The following is a 15,805-nucleotide window of genomic DNA, read 5'->3' on the forward strand; positions in this document are numbered from 1 at the left end:
CCAAGTGATAAATATTCAATGGTTCAGTATTGTAACCCTATCCTCGCCCCTATACCATTTTTTTTTTTCCTGGTTTCTTAGTAGAAATACATTTAGAGGGAAGGGAGAAAGGGGTAAAGTTCAGGGTTACTAGTTAGTAGGAAAGTGGGGAAAGCACTTTCATTTCTACACTTTAAGTTCTTAGGAAAGCAGCTTTTTCTGCATACATAGAAAGACACTTCATCCCTAGACCAGGGCTTTTCAAAGTTGAATGTGCATACAATTCACCAGGGGATCTTGATAGAATGAATGTAGATTCTGATTCAGTGGGTCTGGAATGGGGTCCAATAGTCTGCATTTCTATGAAGCTCCAAGCTGATGTCGATTCTGTTGCTCATCGTCCGAGCTTGACAGGCAAGGATCGATCCCATTTCTCCAAACTACAGTGATTTTTATTATTCTCTGAATCAGCTCTGAGTTTCTGGGGTGGAACAGAGAAATTACTATATAAAACACTGTAATATTATTTGGTGAATACTGTGTACGTCGTGGGACTATATATCCTGCTGTCTTCCAACCTATTCTGATCTCAGGATCCAAGATGATGCTTAAAATGTGGTCCACGCACTTGCGGCACCCATATTACCACCAGTTGTTTGTTAGAAAGGCAGAATTTCAGGCCCCATCCCCAGCCCAGTGAATCAGAATCTGCATTTTAACAGGATCCTCCAGATGGCTTTCCAGCACAATAAAGTTGAAGAAACACTCCTTTAGATCTTGCCCTCCTGTGCTTAGACAGTCATCATTCTGCTAGTCTGGCTGCTCACCGGACTCACTGGGAGGCTTTACTCCCACCGAATCCCGGAATTTCACTGGAAGAGACATTTTATGTGTGGGCTGAGCCAGGGAATCTGTATGTTTAAAAACTTTCTTTCTCCAGTTAATTCTGATGATCAGTCAAATTTGGAAATCCTGTTGATTTTCTAGTAGTGGAGATGAAAATTATGCCACAGGTGGCTGCTCCTGTAATAGTTTAGAACAGTGAATCATAGGGGGTTTTATAAAACTTACAGCCCTCCTGTGGAGGATCCTTTTTCAGGTTGACTCGACCTATTCTCTACTATTCCATACTGTAAAAACCAGGGTAGACCTGATCTTCTGTCACCAAACTCCCAGCCCCCATTATAGCACTAGTTATCTATATCTGTATCTGTATCTATAATATATAATAAGGACTAGTTCATTATGTATATATAATGTATATATGTATACATGTACATATATACATAGAATGTATATAATATATATATGTACATACATTCTGTTCTTAAAGTCTAAACTGTGCGCAGTGTCTAACACAGAGTCTGATTTTTGTCTGGAATAAATAATTCGCTAATTCATTCAATAAGTATTTATTGAGTATTTCCTGTGCCAGGCACTATAATGAGGACTAAGGATATGCAGGGGTCTGATTTCATGAGGAAAATAGTAAGAAAGTAAACAAATGTTTAAGACAATTGCTCTGTGATAACTGTTTAGAAGGAAATGAACAATTGCTAATAATAATTGGGTGATATAAAGACTATCTGAAGATCTGATATAAAAATGTGAAGATTTCAGAGCATTCTGTGGAGCCTAGTGAATAACAAGATTTAGAACCAGATCCGAACATCAAGGCAACATGAGGAGAAAGGATGTGAATAGGGCTTAGACAGAGAACTTTCTTGAAATTTCTAAAACCTTCTCTTCAAGAAACTAATAAAACTATTAGATAGCTTTAGTTCTATTTAGTTCTATTCTGTTGTATTCTTTGAAGTTTGTTTTCCATTCATTCATGCTTTAATCACTTATTAAGTGTATTTAGTTCACACTTCATGCTGTGAGTTCTCAATAACACTATTTTTAAAAAGCCCTTACCTAAATAACTCAATTAATTGATTGACTAATAGGCTGAATACAATGTTCTGAGAATATCCATATGAGTAGGACATAGTTTCTGCATTTTTACAGATATTACAATCTAGAGATTATACATAATTAAAATGTAATTTTGTTAGTTCTATTATGTGGCTTCTTGGAGAAAGTGTCATTTTGAAGATCTTGTAAGAAGTTGTGCTGGCAAAATGATGATATAGATGACATGAAAATCATGTTTTAGGACAAAAGACCAGGATGTGTGAAAGCCCAAAAGCAAGGAACAAGGCATATTCTTGAAAAAGTAGTATAATTTACTTAATGCATTAAGCAGAGTGTTAGGACTTTATACACAGGAGAAGAAGTTGAATGAAGGGCTTTAAGGCCATGTTAAGTAATTTGAACTTGATCCCAAAGCATTGGAAAATAAGGAAATCAGTCAGGGTTTGACCAATTTTATACTAAGAGATAGTGTTTTTGTAGGAGGGGGGAAATACCTAGTAGCAAAGGGTTCAACTGGAGAACTGAAGTACAGGTGAGAAAATGTTGGTGTAGCTATACTCTGACAGTGGGAAGAGGAATAGATTGATGGCCCGTGAGGATGCAGAATCAAGACAATGTGTCTAATGAATTATTGCTGGGGAAAAGAAAGCAAAAGAGGCTAGGATCACTCTCAAGTTTCTGGCTTAGACAATTTGTATCTGCTCTGTTCACAATCTCTTGGAACTTGTCTTCTAACCGCTTTGCTTCTGACCACCTTGGGTAAATGCCTTGATTCAGGGACCCAGGATTGCCCCTCTTAGCAAGGATCTAAATCAGTCTTACTCTGACATCTCCTGAGGGATCATAAGATAGCCCCTAGCTGACATCCACAGTCGAGATTCCAAAGTTAATTGTGGGTGGTCCACAGAATTATACACCCTACTCTGACTTTCTCTTCTGTAAGTAAACTTTATCAAATGCAATGTGAGTCCTATTGTCTCCTCTTCCATAGCAGTTTGTTTGGCTCCAGGTAAATCCACCTGCACTTGTCTTGATGAATTTCACTCTACTAATATCTGCCCTTTTCAAAAATTCTATGATTACTTTGATCTTTTTAATATGCTTCTCTGAAAAAGCTCTATAATTTACCATTTTCTTTTTGTTTTGTTTTTATGATGCAGCCTTTCTGTTCCTGTTCAATGAATTTCTCCCAAATACTGCCGAACTTTTTGTTGTTGTTGTTGTTTTGGCATAATCATCACCTAGAAGACCAATTTTTTCAAAAAATAGTAAGCATTGTAATTTACAACCTATAGATTCTACATAGTTACAGTAAATAAGGTAATTGCTGTTATACAGCCAGATTCCGAGAAACTTTCCCATAGAGGAATGAACACATTGATAAAGCATGCTAGAAAATCTTGCCCTAATAAGATGTTGTCATGCCCTTTCGAAGAAAGGAATGCCTTAAATGGGTATGTTGATGCAAATATAATGTAACACGATATGAGACCTAAAATATTAAGACTCGCTTTGATGAGAGGGCATTTTTAAAAATCTCCCTGGTTGTTGTGTTGGGATGGATAAAGACGACATTAGGTTATTTTCAATTAAATTATCAGTCTCCCTCCAAGTTATCACTGTATAAAGGTGATATATGGATAACTAATAATTAAAATAAATAAAAATAGTATCAATACTATCTGACACAATATGTATTAAGAACTTTACCTTAATTCTCACGATTACTTTTGACAAATTCTATTTTTATCTCTATTAAATTGTAAAATACAGACTATTTGGAATAATGGCAACAAATATTTGAAGTGGTGAGATTCTGGGAGATGTGAACTCTGTAATTCATGTGCAAAGTTTATAATTAAGCCATATTGTCCCTTCTTGACCTAAGCTTCCAAAATGTCCTAGAGCACCCAAGTCCTAGCTAGTCCCCCCAAGGACACATCTAAGGTGATTCATTTCTCCTCGGGCTGAGTACTCTGGCCATCTGATGACAAATCTGGATAGGGTAAGAGTGGGGTGCTGAGGTGGCAGGAAAGCATTTGTCCAACATTATGTGAATGGCCAGCACATCTGGTTGTGGAGCCCTTTCCATGGCTCAAAGGTTGCTGGTGTCACTTATTGGGAGTCTATCCAGGATTTTAAGGTTTGGAGACCGATGATCATGTGGTTAAATTTTATCGTGTTCATTTTCTAAATTACCCAATTGTTTTAATAATAAGGCTACCGGAAGGGAATTTGTATTTACTTGATTAAGCTATTATGGAATGACCTGTTTGGGAAAAGAATACGTTTCTGACCTAAATTTAAGATATTCATACACATAAAGAACTGCCTATATGCCTGCCACACTGGGAACATGTACATATCCCGGTATGTATTATGGCATATACACTAGTATATGCTATTTTGATATTTAAAACCAATCCACAAGTAAGGCACTGAAAAGAAAATATAGCAAGATTTCTCTTTATTTTTCCACTCTTTGAAAGGGAAAACCAGAATATTTTAAAAAGTAAAAAGAGGGGCACCTGGGTGGCTCAGTGGGTTAAGCCTCTGTCTTTGGCTCAGGTCATGATCTCAGAGTCCTGGGATCAAGCCCCACATCGGGCTCTCTGCTCAGCAGGGAGCCTGCTTCCTCCTCTCTCTCTCTGCCTGCCTCTCTGCCTACTTGTGATCTCTGTCAAATAAATAAATAAAATCTTTTTAAAATAAAAGGGTAAAAAGAAATAATAATATGTGTTTAAAGAATCAAGTATATATAAAAAGAAAACCCACGAACATCATGGTTTCACACAAAGATGCTTGCCTGTATTCTTAAATGTATCATTATATACACTCTCTTCTCTGCCTAGGATACTTTTCACTCTCTTCTTTTCTTGGCCTGGTCATATTCATCCTTAAGGTCTCAGCATATGCTCCCCTCAGGAGAGATTTGCTGGCCTTGCAGATTTTGCTATATGGTCCTGTTTTATGGTCTTATTGAATGCTATAATTTTTCTTTATGCTGTATAAATCTAATTAAGTGGTTATTCATGTGATTATTAATTCAATGCTCTGCTTTCTTGTTGAACTATAAACTCCATTCATGCAGGGACCATGTCTATCTTTCTTTTCATTTTGTTCTTTAACAAAGGGAGCTTTTATGAATATATATATATATTTTTTTTTGGCCAAAAGAACAAACTGTGACATGGAGATAAAGATTAATCTGAATATTATTTTGTATTGGTGAATAACATATTTTAAAATAATATAGAAGTAAGATATTGATAGAGCAAGATTTTTTATTTATTTTTCTGATTTTTGTAAGGGGAAAATGGAATTTTTCTCAGATGCAAGACACAAATGAAAGCAATCAACATAAAAGGTTGAATCATTATTCTCACTTAAATTATTACTATATGGTCAAGAGCCTTTATCTGTGAAGTCACCAGTTTGATTCTTCCACATCTATATATGACAAAGATTAACTCAAAGAACCTTCTGGAATATCCATACAAGAAAACCCCAGAGAAAGAATATCCTCAAGCTTGAACTGCAGATCATATGTTCTCTCTGTGAAATACGAAGTCATACTAATTCTAACATGCTAACTAAAAAGAGCTGATATTAGTTACTTGCAACACATACCTCTGGAAAACAACTTAAAGAAATGAGTTTCATTTAACATTATATATTTTTCCTGAACTGATGAGGATAGAGTCTAGGCTATATATATTAATGATTGGTTAGTCTATAATATTAGAAGAAAGACAGATAGGGCTAGAGCATTCATGAAATTCAAGAGTATCATCAGGCAAGGATTCAAATTTGGAAAAGAACTGAAAGGGAAACTCCGACCAAATGATTAAAACCCAACATCCAATGAGAAATGGGATTCCAGACACCCTGCAGTCCTCTTAACTCCTTCCAGAACAATGTTTTCCCACCTACCCTATTAAAACACAAAATATTTCTTAAGCGATATTTTTATATTCCATATTGATGTCAAATCTAGCTTTTTCTCTGGACAAGAGAATTTTACAGTACGTCCTAAGTTGTTCTCAGCCTACAGGGCTAAGTCCTCACTGTGCCCGAGTTTTTCGGGTATAGAAAGCTACTGACAATGCAAAAAACCTTTGTAGAAATGAAATGCATAGAAACTCCTTCTTTAACCCTGGGCAATCCTGATACCACGTGAGGCACACTAGAGAAAGGGACTTCCTCTGGAATGTGAAAAGAAAGATGGAGAAACAAAGTTAAATGAAGATGGGCACAGCATTGCTCACAGAAGGGAGATCAAACACTCCGTAGAAAATACATGTTACGGTGCAATTGCCCTCTGGGAGTTACAGGATTATGAAAGTCTAACTTAATTAAGGGAGAAAATAGGTCACATTTAACAACGACATACGTGACATATCATTTTGATTATGCAGAATAACTGGAGAGAAGAGAAAAAATTAAGAAATCAGAAATATAAGAAAAGAAACCACGGAATTCATCAACCTCTTTTCCTCCTTCTAAATCAGGTGTATGTACATACGAAAAGATTTACCGTTCTTAAAACTTTCCTCCTTAAAAACTCTTGGAGTATATTTGAAAAATAAATCTCAATTGTTGAAATAAAGAGAAACAACCAAATTAAAAAAAAAAAAAACTAAATCAAGAGATAATAAATATTCTTCTTCTCATAAAAATACACCTTGCACCCTCTTTCTTTTCTCCCCCTTGTGTTATCAAATGACAGGTAATCAGGTATGTGTGAACCCTGCATAGAATCTTCCCCTTTCATGGCTCAATGCCCCTGTGGGGTCGAGCTAATTACAGGTACATTTCCTCAGCAAGGCAGTCACACTCTATACTGTTGAAGGTACAATTAATAATTGAACAAAGCTCGCTGGATATTTTTGCTCACATGGCCAAGGTTTGCAGGCAGTTCTGCTGTCACTCAGGGAGCAGAGTCTCTTCCTTGAGTGCCTCCAAGAAAGGTTTCATGTTATAGACTGAAAAGGATCACTGCCTGTTTCCAACTTTGGAAAAGAAGGGAAAAAACCCACGTAAAACCCAAAAAAAAAAAAAAAAACCCTCAAAACCCCCACGATAAACCTAGTTTCCCTTATAGAACAGTAAAGGCAAATTTTCTCTCCTGTTACCAGGAATGTGATTATGATCAGGTGGTTATTTAGGTCAGATGTGAAAGAGATGAAAGAGTGGGCCTGGGAATTAATAACATTTGGAGGGGAAATTGGAGTTTGCCCTTGAGTTTGTGAATGCAGCATGGAGCTAGTTTTGCACGTGACAGAATAGAATTTGACCTACACTGAGGGCCTAGATAAAGGAATATAGAAGAATAAAGTTCTTTCCCTTGAGATGTATTTAGGAACTTAAGGGACACTATCCTCAGAGCCTCATGGGGTCATAGGGGAGTGCAGAAAATCCTTGCCTGTGCCCCAAGCCATAGTCTTGAGCAACGGTCTGCAAACTTTTTTAAGGGGCCGGATACAAAATATTTTAGGCCTTGTGAGCCAAAACATCTTTGTTGTAACTACTAAACTCTCCTGTTTTAGAACAAAAGCACCCATAGACAACACGAAAATAAATAAGTATATTTATGTTTCAATAAAACTTTATTTATGGACCCTCAAATATGAATGTTAAATTTTTTGCATGTCAAAAAATGAAATTCTTCTTTTGATATTTTCCAACCACACAGTCATTTAGAAATCACTTTTAGCTTATATGCAGTACAAAAGTGGGACAAGCAGGATTTGGCCCACACACTGTAGTTTGCAGAACCCTGGCCTTGCTATTAGAAATCCCTCTGAGTACACTGATTTTTCAAGTTGATTTTGAAGTGTCCAGCATTCTCTGAATGTATGTAAATGTTACCTTTATTCTGGAAGATATGGTCTATTGCTGACTTTAAAACACCATGGATGCCAGGTTAGTCAGGATTCAAATCAGATATTCACTATTATTAAAGAGTTTACTAGAGTTAGCTGTGAAGATGTACTCTTCCAGAGCCCAGCCTGGAAAATTCTTAAAACTCTGATTCTATCTCATTATTTTTCTGAACCCAAAGGATAAGAAGCATGTATCTTTGGGTTCAGGTCATGAATAACATTTCCCCCTGAAAATAAAAAAAATAATAATAAAAATTCTTAAAAGCTCAACTACTTAATAGTTAATAGTATTGGTGAGTATACCAAGAGAAAGTCTTTTTATTAATTTAATTCATTCCTTGTTTGTAAGTTGAATATAATCTGTCTTTCTCCCTTCTTTCCTTCTTCTCTCTACTACTTGTTCCACAAAAAGAAATGAGGTTATAATATATTTATATAGATGTTTAAATTAATTGGAAAAGTTGAGACAATATAAAAAATAATGGTAAGAAAACAAGAGGAAAGCAAGAGCATAGTCTCTTTATGAATTTGATGCCATAAAATCCCAGGTTTTGTTTAAAATCCATTTTATTAATGTGTGCTTTATAAATGATTTCCTATATTCTTTTATAAATGGGCAATAAATTTGGCTCTAAGGTAAGTAATAGTCAATTCCATGCACTTATAATCATTTGTAAAAATTCACTGAGTTTATGCATAAAAAAACAAACCACTGAGTAAAAAAAGGCACTAGAAATACTGAAAACGAAGGGAAATTTCCTCAAAGGGCATTTTCAAAAGGAAACTGGAATAAAAGTAATAATCTCTCAAAACAACATTATAGTAAATGCAATGATTTTAAAAGATATTTTTATAACATCTTTAAATATGGGCCAATAGCTTTTATACCAAATAGTCATTCAGTAAAAACGATCCTACACTGGAAAGGAATAGGTGGTATGGGATTGGGGGATAATATAATTCCATCCAGGCAGAATGTGTGCTGGATGTTTAATTTAACCCATGGGAAAGGTGTGTGATACCCAGAGATTCACACTTCAGACAGCCTTCCATATGCATTTTTTTCCATGTGAAATATAAAATGGCTCTGAGAGGAAATGAATTTGAGGTTGATCTTCTAAATAAGTGCCTCATTTATTGCTTTTATATACTGTCAATAAATGACAAGTTGCATGCATTAACAATTAGGATGGGTTCTGAGTGACACTCTCTTAAGAAAATAGAATGCTTTAGTAAGAGTAAATGAGAGACCATTCCATAAGTTGGTCCAAAATTACCTGAAAAATTAATTTGAGAGCTAGCATGACCTGAAGGCCCCTATTCTCAACAACAAAATACAGATTTTTAAAGATGCTTCAAGAAAACACTACCCTGGCTTTTTAGAAATACCCCAGGATAGCTTCCATGTATGTCTCACTTTGCACAACAATTTTGTATGGTGTTCATTCCAGATTGGCTATATGGTGTTAATCAAATCTCTAAATCCTTTTATAAGGTAATTTTAAGATAATATTAGATACAAATCAATTAAAAATTGAGGGCTATCTACCAAAATAAATTACATTTTATAAGAGTAATTGATTCATAGCCCCTCTTTCTGAGAAATCAAATAGCAGGCCCTTTTCTACAAAGACTGTGTCATTTGTAAAAGCATGGTGTTGCTTATAAGAAAATCTAATCTGTAGAGCAGGAGAGTATGTAGGAAGTTGCCCCAAGTAATTTGATAGAATATTTAAGTGAAGTTCAAAAAGCATCAGGGCCTGAGAATTCAGTTATGGTGACAGTGCTGGGAAGGGGGAGGGGAGGATGCAGAAGACCTTTCTGGAAAAAGTTTTTCTGACTTTTACTGAATTTGCATCAATAGTTAAGGACCCATCATGAGCTCATGCAGCTTAGTCCATGCCTGATGCACCCCCTTTCCAGAGCCAGATGCCAAAGACAAGACATTAGAAGTCACTAATAATTTTGCATTAATCCTGAAAGTTTCTTCACAAGGTGTGACATATTAGGAAACTATAATTAAAAAGCAAAGCAAAACAAACAAACAAACAAATACAAAGAGCTAGGTAAATTTAATTCATTTAACATATTGCCCCAAGACTTGCTCAAGCACAGAACTGTCATACATTTTAGACATTACTAGGTCATTTAATGCATTTAACTCTTCTATATTTGTTGTTTGGAGGTGATGTTCTATTGAAAATGAAGTAAGAAATGGTTGTGCATTTTATAAGATGAAAACATTGGCAAAGACCAGGGAGGACCAAAGTAAGTCTTATGTTGCAGTTGTATTAGTGTTTTAATAACCAGATACATGCTTGTCTTTCTGATCCAATGGGATCTTAGAAGCATGAGGATATCTTAAATGATATGTAGTATTTTGAAGAGTAGATGGTTGCTTACCAGTTGGCGTAAGGTGTCTCCAGGTGATCACAGGTTCAGGACGGCCATTGGCCATGCAGACCAGGGTTACATTGCTTCCCTCATTCACAGTGACATCCGAAGAGATGTTGGAGATCTTTGGTGGAACTGTAAAGACAAAAGCAAATGGAACATGTAGCCATGCCTGTAAAACCAGCTTTGCAGCACTGGTCCATGCCATTGGATACAGTAAATCTGAGCTAAATGCTTTTATGACTTAAACCATTTGAAGTTTTTTGTTAAGAAGCCAGGCTGCTTTACACCCCCTTAGAGACTTGGCAGATGAAAAGCATGGGTCTTACTATAAGGAGAATTACTCCAATAAGACCAGCTAGTGTAGGAAGTTCACAGAGGAGTATAATAAAAGTGTCTTAGCTCTTTTCTCATTAGAATAGACCTTATCTGGATATTAGAGAGCATGCACATTTATACATATTAATAAATTTTTCTTATCACTACATGGCATTTACATTTATATTTATTTTCCTATGTATATAAAATGAATATTGTCCAATCTTTTCTCCAAATGTCAGGAAAAAAATGTTATTTAGTATGAGTTGCGTAGTTGTGTTCTTAAGATGTGGTAATACTTGTTTACTAATAATCTAGGCACATAAGGCAGCCATCAGGGAATCCTAATAGAAAGTCTCTAAATATCACCTTGCTATGTGACAGACTGGATGACACAATTTAGAGCCTAAAAACTGAATTAATAAGGCCTATACAGACATTACAAAAGTAATATTACTCCTAATGCTTTAATCACCATTATTATTTTTAAAAATATTTATTTACTTATTTATTTGAGAGAGAGGGAGTGAGTGCATGAGCAGGAGGAGGGACAGAAAGAGGGGGAGAGGGAGGAGCAGAGAGAATCTCAAGCAGACTTTCCACTGAAGAGGAAGCCCCCTGTGGGGCTCAATCTTGTGACCCTGAGATCATGACCTGAGGCAAAACCAAGAGTTGGTCGCTTAACCTACTGAGCCACCCAGGTGCCCCTTACTGCCACTATTATTAACAATTTAATAATGACTAAATTTAGACACTTACTATATGTAAGGTCCTATGTAGAGAACTTTATAAGTACTATATCAGTAACTCCTTATTACAAAGAAATGATATCCTACGAGGATTTATTTACAGGTGGGAATCCGAGGTATAGATGGAACTATGTGAGAGGCAGAAAAGAGATTCAAATCCAAGGAGACTCCAGGGCCCACACTCTTCGGCAATACTTCAGTGAAACTTCATCTTCACAATCCAGGATACCAGATGGCTGAAAATGATGGAAATTACTTTTTGGTGGTGTGAGAAATGAGTCCCTGAGGGCTAGCTGTACTGCCGCCTGACTTCCTTCATTAGTGTTCGGGGCAGCAACATTAGATCTCATATTGGTAGGCTTAAGTGGAAAGTGAATTACTCACAAATTTCATCACAGAGGTTATGCACTGATTACAAATAGCAGAGTTTATGGTTTGACTGTGATTTTCCTTTTTTTTTGGTTTTAGATCTTAGTTGCTTAAGCTATTCCTGAGCAAGTATGTATCAGGGGGAGAGAGGTGAACAAGACAGCATAAAGGAGTTCAATAATAAAAGACTTATTTTTTTTCTCATTCTTTCTGCCCTGTAGTGATGAGTAACATGGGAACATTTTTTTTGCCTGTAGAGACAGCTGTCTGACAACCATGTGATCCCTGAAGATCTCTGTTAGGAGACACGGATGGTACTTGGGCAACTGACCAGGTCTGAGTAGAGGAAGGAGGAAGGGAGAGACTCTTGACAGTAGCATTTCTCTTACAATGACATCTTACAGAGCTTGTGGGTAGAAACCAGTAATTCTAAATCAAACCCAGTGGCAGAAATGGAATGTGGTTGATTCCTGTTATTTAGTGGTATCTATCTATAGGGTTTCTAGTTCTTTTTTATCTACTGGGATTATGGGTCTTTTTCTCATTTTCGCACACTGAATCCCAGGCTTTTACATTGAGGACCTAAAAAGTTATACCCATTTTTTAAGGAAGAAGATGAGGCACAGAGAGATATAATGGCTTGTCAAGGGCAATCCCATCATGAAATATGGCTGGGCTTAGAATTCAGGGCTCTGAATGTCCAATTGTTTTGTTGTTTAATATTCATCATTTTTAATTCTTAGCTAAATAAGCCAGTGTTCTGAACATTTCCAAAAAACTACAATAAATTAGAAATCTATGGTCGTGTTCAAGAATAAGATTTAGACATCTTAGGCATCTTTCTCAATAATCTAAAATCTGCAACAGGAAACTATGTAATAATTATAAGAGCTCATATTACTCAGTTTGTGGTTAATTCTGAATTGCAAGACAGGCCACAGAATACAAAGGAGAAATACAGATGTGTTTGGACTTTAAAAAATGGGTACAGGGGGAGACTTTGTATTTCTAATATGAAAATATGCAAATTTTCAAAACAGAAAGGATCTCTGGTGTTCAAGTTCCCAGTGAATTATTATGTATGATAAAATTTACTCATAATTACCTCTTTTTATAAGAGGAATATATATATAAGGGCTTGCCTTTTGTGTGTCATGCAAGTTGAACCACTTGTTCAGTGTTACATACACAGGTGATGATAAAGTTAAGAATAAAATAGAATAGGGACGCCTGGGTGGCTCAGTTGGATGGACGACTGCCTTCGGCTCAGGTCATGATCCCAGAGTCCTGGGATCGAGTCCCGCATCGGGCTTCCAGCTCCACGGGGAGTCTGCTTCTCTCTGACCTTCTCCTCACTCATGTTCTCTCTCACTGTGTCTCTCTTAAATAAATAAATAAAATCTTTAAAAAAAAAAAGAATAAAATAGAATAACTGAATGTAAGCCTATGCACTCCATATGAAACCATATTGTTTCTTTTAATTAAGAACAATATACCTAGGTCCTGGATCTCAGATACTAGAGATTCAGTGTTTGTGTTCAACAGTCAGAAATTTACTCATAGAGATATTATACTTCACCCTCCTCTGGGTCAATATTTTCATTGCATTGTCTATCTTCTACATCCTTATACTTTGTACCAGTTTCTTCCTACAACATTTATATCTGATGCCATCATTTGTTCTAGAAATAAATCCTTCCCTAACTTCCATGTTATCCTCTTACTTTCAAACTCTTCGTTTCCAAATTTCTTGAAGGAATTGTTCTACGTCACATCTTCCATTCACACTTCAGCCTTTGGTGCAATCTGGATTTCTCCTTAACCCCCCAAGAAACTGCTTTCAGGAAGCTCATCAATTTGAACCATATTGTTTCTAGGTCCTGTGAGCAATTTTGTTATTATCTAATTTTCCTCTGAAGTATTTGACTCTGTTGATTATGTCTTCCTTCTTCCAGTCCTTTCTTTTCTTGGTTTCTAAGATGTCAAATTTGACTGTTTATTTTGTCTTACCCCTCTGGCCAGCCTTCCCAGTTTAACTTTTAGACTTACTTTGACCTATTCCTTAAATATCTATATTTCTGAAATGTTGATCACTGTGCTCTTCCTTCATATCATTCACTGTGAATGACCTCATCTACTCTCTAGCATTAGAAGTTAAGGTTATATAATTGATAACTCCCAAATCAGTATCTGCAGCCCAAATTTTTTTCATGACTTTTACCACCTATTTTCCAATCGACTCTTCTACATTTTTGTCAGATTCCTCACAGATACTCAAGATTCGACATACTCAGAACAGAAATCATCATCTTCCTTCCCACAGAACACTTGTAGTCTTGTTCACTATCTCAGGGAATGGCATCATCATACAAACAGTTGCCCAGGTAAAAGAGGAAAGTTATCTCCCTTGACTGCTCTCTCTCCTTTACTTCTCCCATGTTAAAAGGTTCCCAAATTCTGTGGTTTATACCTTTTAAATCTCTCTCAGATTCATTCATTATTCCCAAATCCTACTCCCATCCACCATAAGCATTTCTTTTTTTGGCCTGAATTCTGCAAGTGCATTACAATGAATTTCTTTGCCTCTAGCCTTCCTTTCCTCAGGCTCACTGTCATTCATTCATCACACTACAATAAGAAGTTTTTTTCCCCCTAAATTGCAAACGTGAGTATAATATTCCCTGATTAATTTCACTGCCCTCAAGAAAAAATTCAAACTTCTTAATATGAATTAATACACCATTCATGATTGGCCCCTGGTTACATTTTTAGTCATATGTCCTATCCCTTTTTATTGTATCATCTAGTCAGATCAAACAACATTTGGTTCCTGGAAGATACTATGCTTGTTTACTCCCAGGTATTTAACACACAATTTTTTCTACATGGAATATTCTTTTTCCAACCCTTCAAGTGGTCAGCCCTTTTCTCCCTTCAGGTTTCAGCTTGTCGGGCTGTTTTCTCACTTTTTCCAGGAAGACTACCCTGTCATTTACCACCCTCATCCCTAACCCCACCCTGACCCCATTCCTGACTTCAGATTGGGTGAAGCATCCCTCCTGTGTTCCCACAATTAGCCCTCTATTTCTTCACCACAGCCTTGAGTGGTCATTGCTAGATTATTTACTTGTGCTTGTCACTAAATGGAAGAAGGCAGATGAGAGGGCCTTTGTTACCTTTTTTTAAAAATTAACATATAATGTATTATTTGCTTCAGGGGTACAGGTCTGTGAATCATCAGTCTTACACAATTCACAGCACTTACCAGCACATACCCTCCCCAATGTCCATAACCCAGGTACCCTATCCTTCCCCTTCCCCAGCAACCCTCAGTTTATTTCCTGAGATTGAGTGTCTTATGGTTTGTATCCTTGACCAATGAATCTTACAGCCCATAGCACTTGGAACAGGCGGGTTGCTCACAGAATGCTTGAAAGAAGAACTCAATGAAAATCAGCCACCACCCCTAGTCCCCTGCCTCAAATCTTCTGAGTTCAAGGAAGTCGTCCCATTGAGTTTTTGTCAGAAAGGAGCAAACTTTTATTTTGAACCTGTAAAATACAGCTTTTGTCAATATTTCTTTAGCTACCCCTCTAACCATCTTGTTCACTCCCAATTTTTTTTTAGCTCTTAATAATTATTAAAAAAACTAACCATGGGCTGAGAGATATTTGTGTAGATTAGGAACATAGGAAGAAAGATAAACTTCGTGTTCAACTTCCTGAATTATAGACACTTTCAGAGTTTGACTTTCTTTTTTTTTTTTTTTTACAAGGAGTCATTCGTGCATACTTGTATGTATGTACATAATACATCCATACAGTTTTTGTATTATTTTCAGTTTAATGGTTTAATGGTTCCTAGTTTCCTACAGCAATTCACACAGTCTACATTTACACTGTCACTGGTAATATAACATGAAAGGGGCAACGCAAAGGTTTTATTCTATTACCTCGTAAAATCTTTATAAAGATTCTGGGAAGTAAAAAAGTATTCTCATTATTGCCATTTTACAGATGTGGACATAGGGCCAATATGGGTAGAAATCACACAGCTAAGTAATTATAAAGCTAGTATCAAAACTTAAGGTTTATAGATCTCCCAAACTTAATTCCTCCTCTAGATCATATTCACTTTTGCAATAGTGATTCCAAATAGGGTTTTTGCTCTATTTTAATTCTCAGTAAGGATGAC

At 36.3% G+C, this 15,805-nt stretch overlaps 1 protein-coding gene across 2 annotated transcripts in view; it reads right to left on the bottom strand.

Moving 5' to 3' along the window:
• The window catches only part of LOC122908525 (limbic system associated membrane protein), a 656,564-nt gene that overhangs the window by 223,169 nt on the left and 417,590 nt on the right, over positions 1 to 15,805 (bottom strand). For both annotated transcript variants that reach the window (XM_044251433.1, XM_044251434.1), the window contains exon 3: positions 10,185 to 10,310. In XM_044251433.1, coding sequence (XP_044107368.1) covers positions 10,185 to 10,310 — 126 coding nt within the window. The remainder of the gene's footprint in view (positions 1 to 10,184; positions 10,311 to 15,805) is intronic.

The sequence above is a fragment of the Neovison vison genome, chromosome 6 (genome assembly GCF_020171115.1).
Source record: "Neovison vison isolate M4711 chromosome 6, ASM_NN_V1, whole genome shotgun sequence".
NCBI lineage: Eukaryota > Metazoa > Chordata > Mammalia > Carnivora > Mustelidae > Neogale > Neogale vison.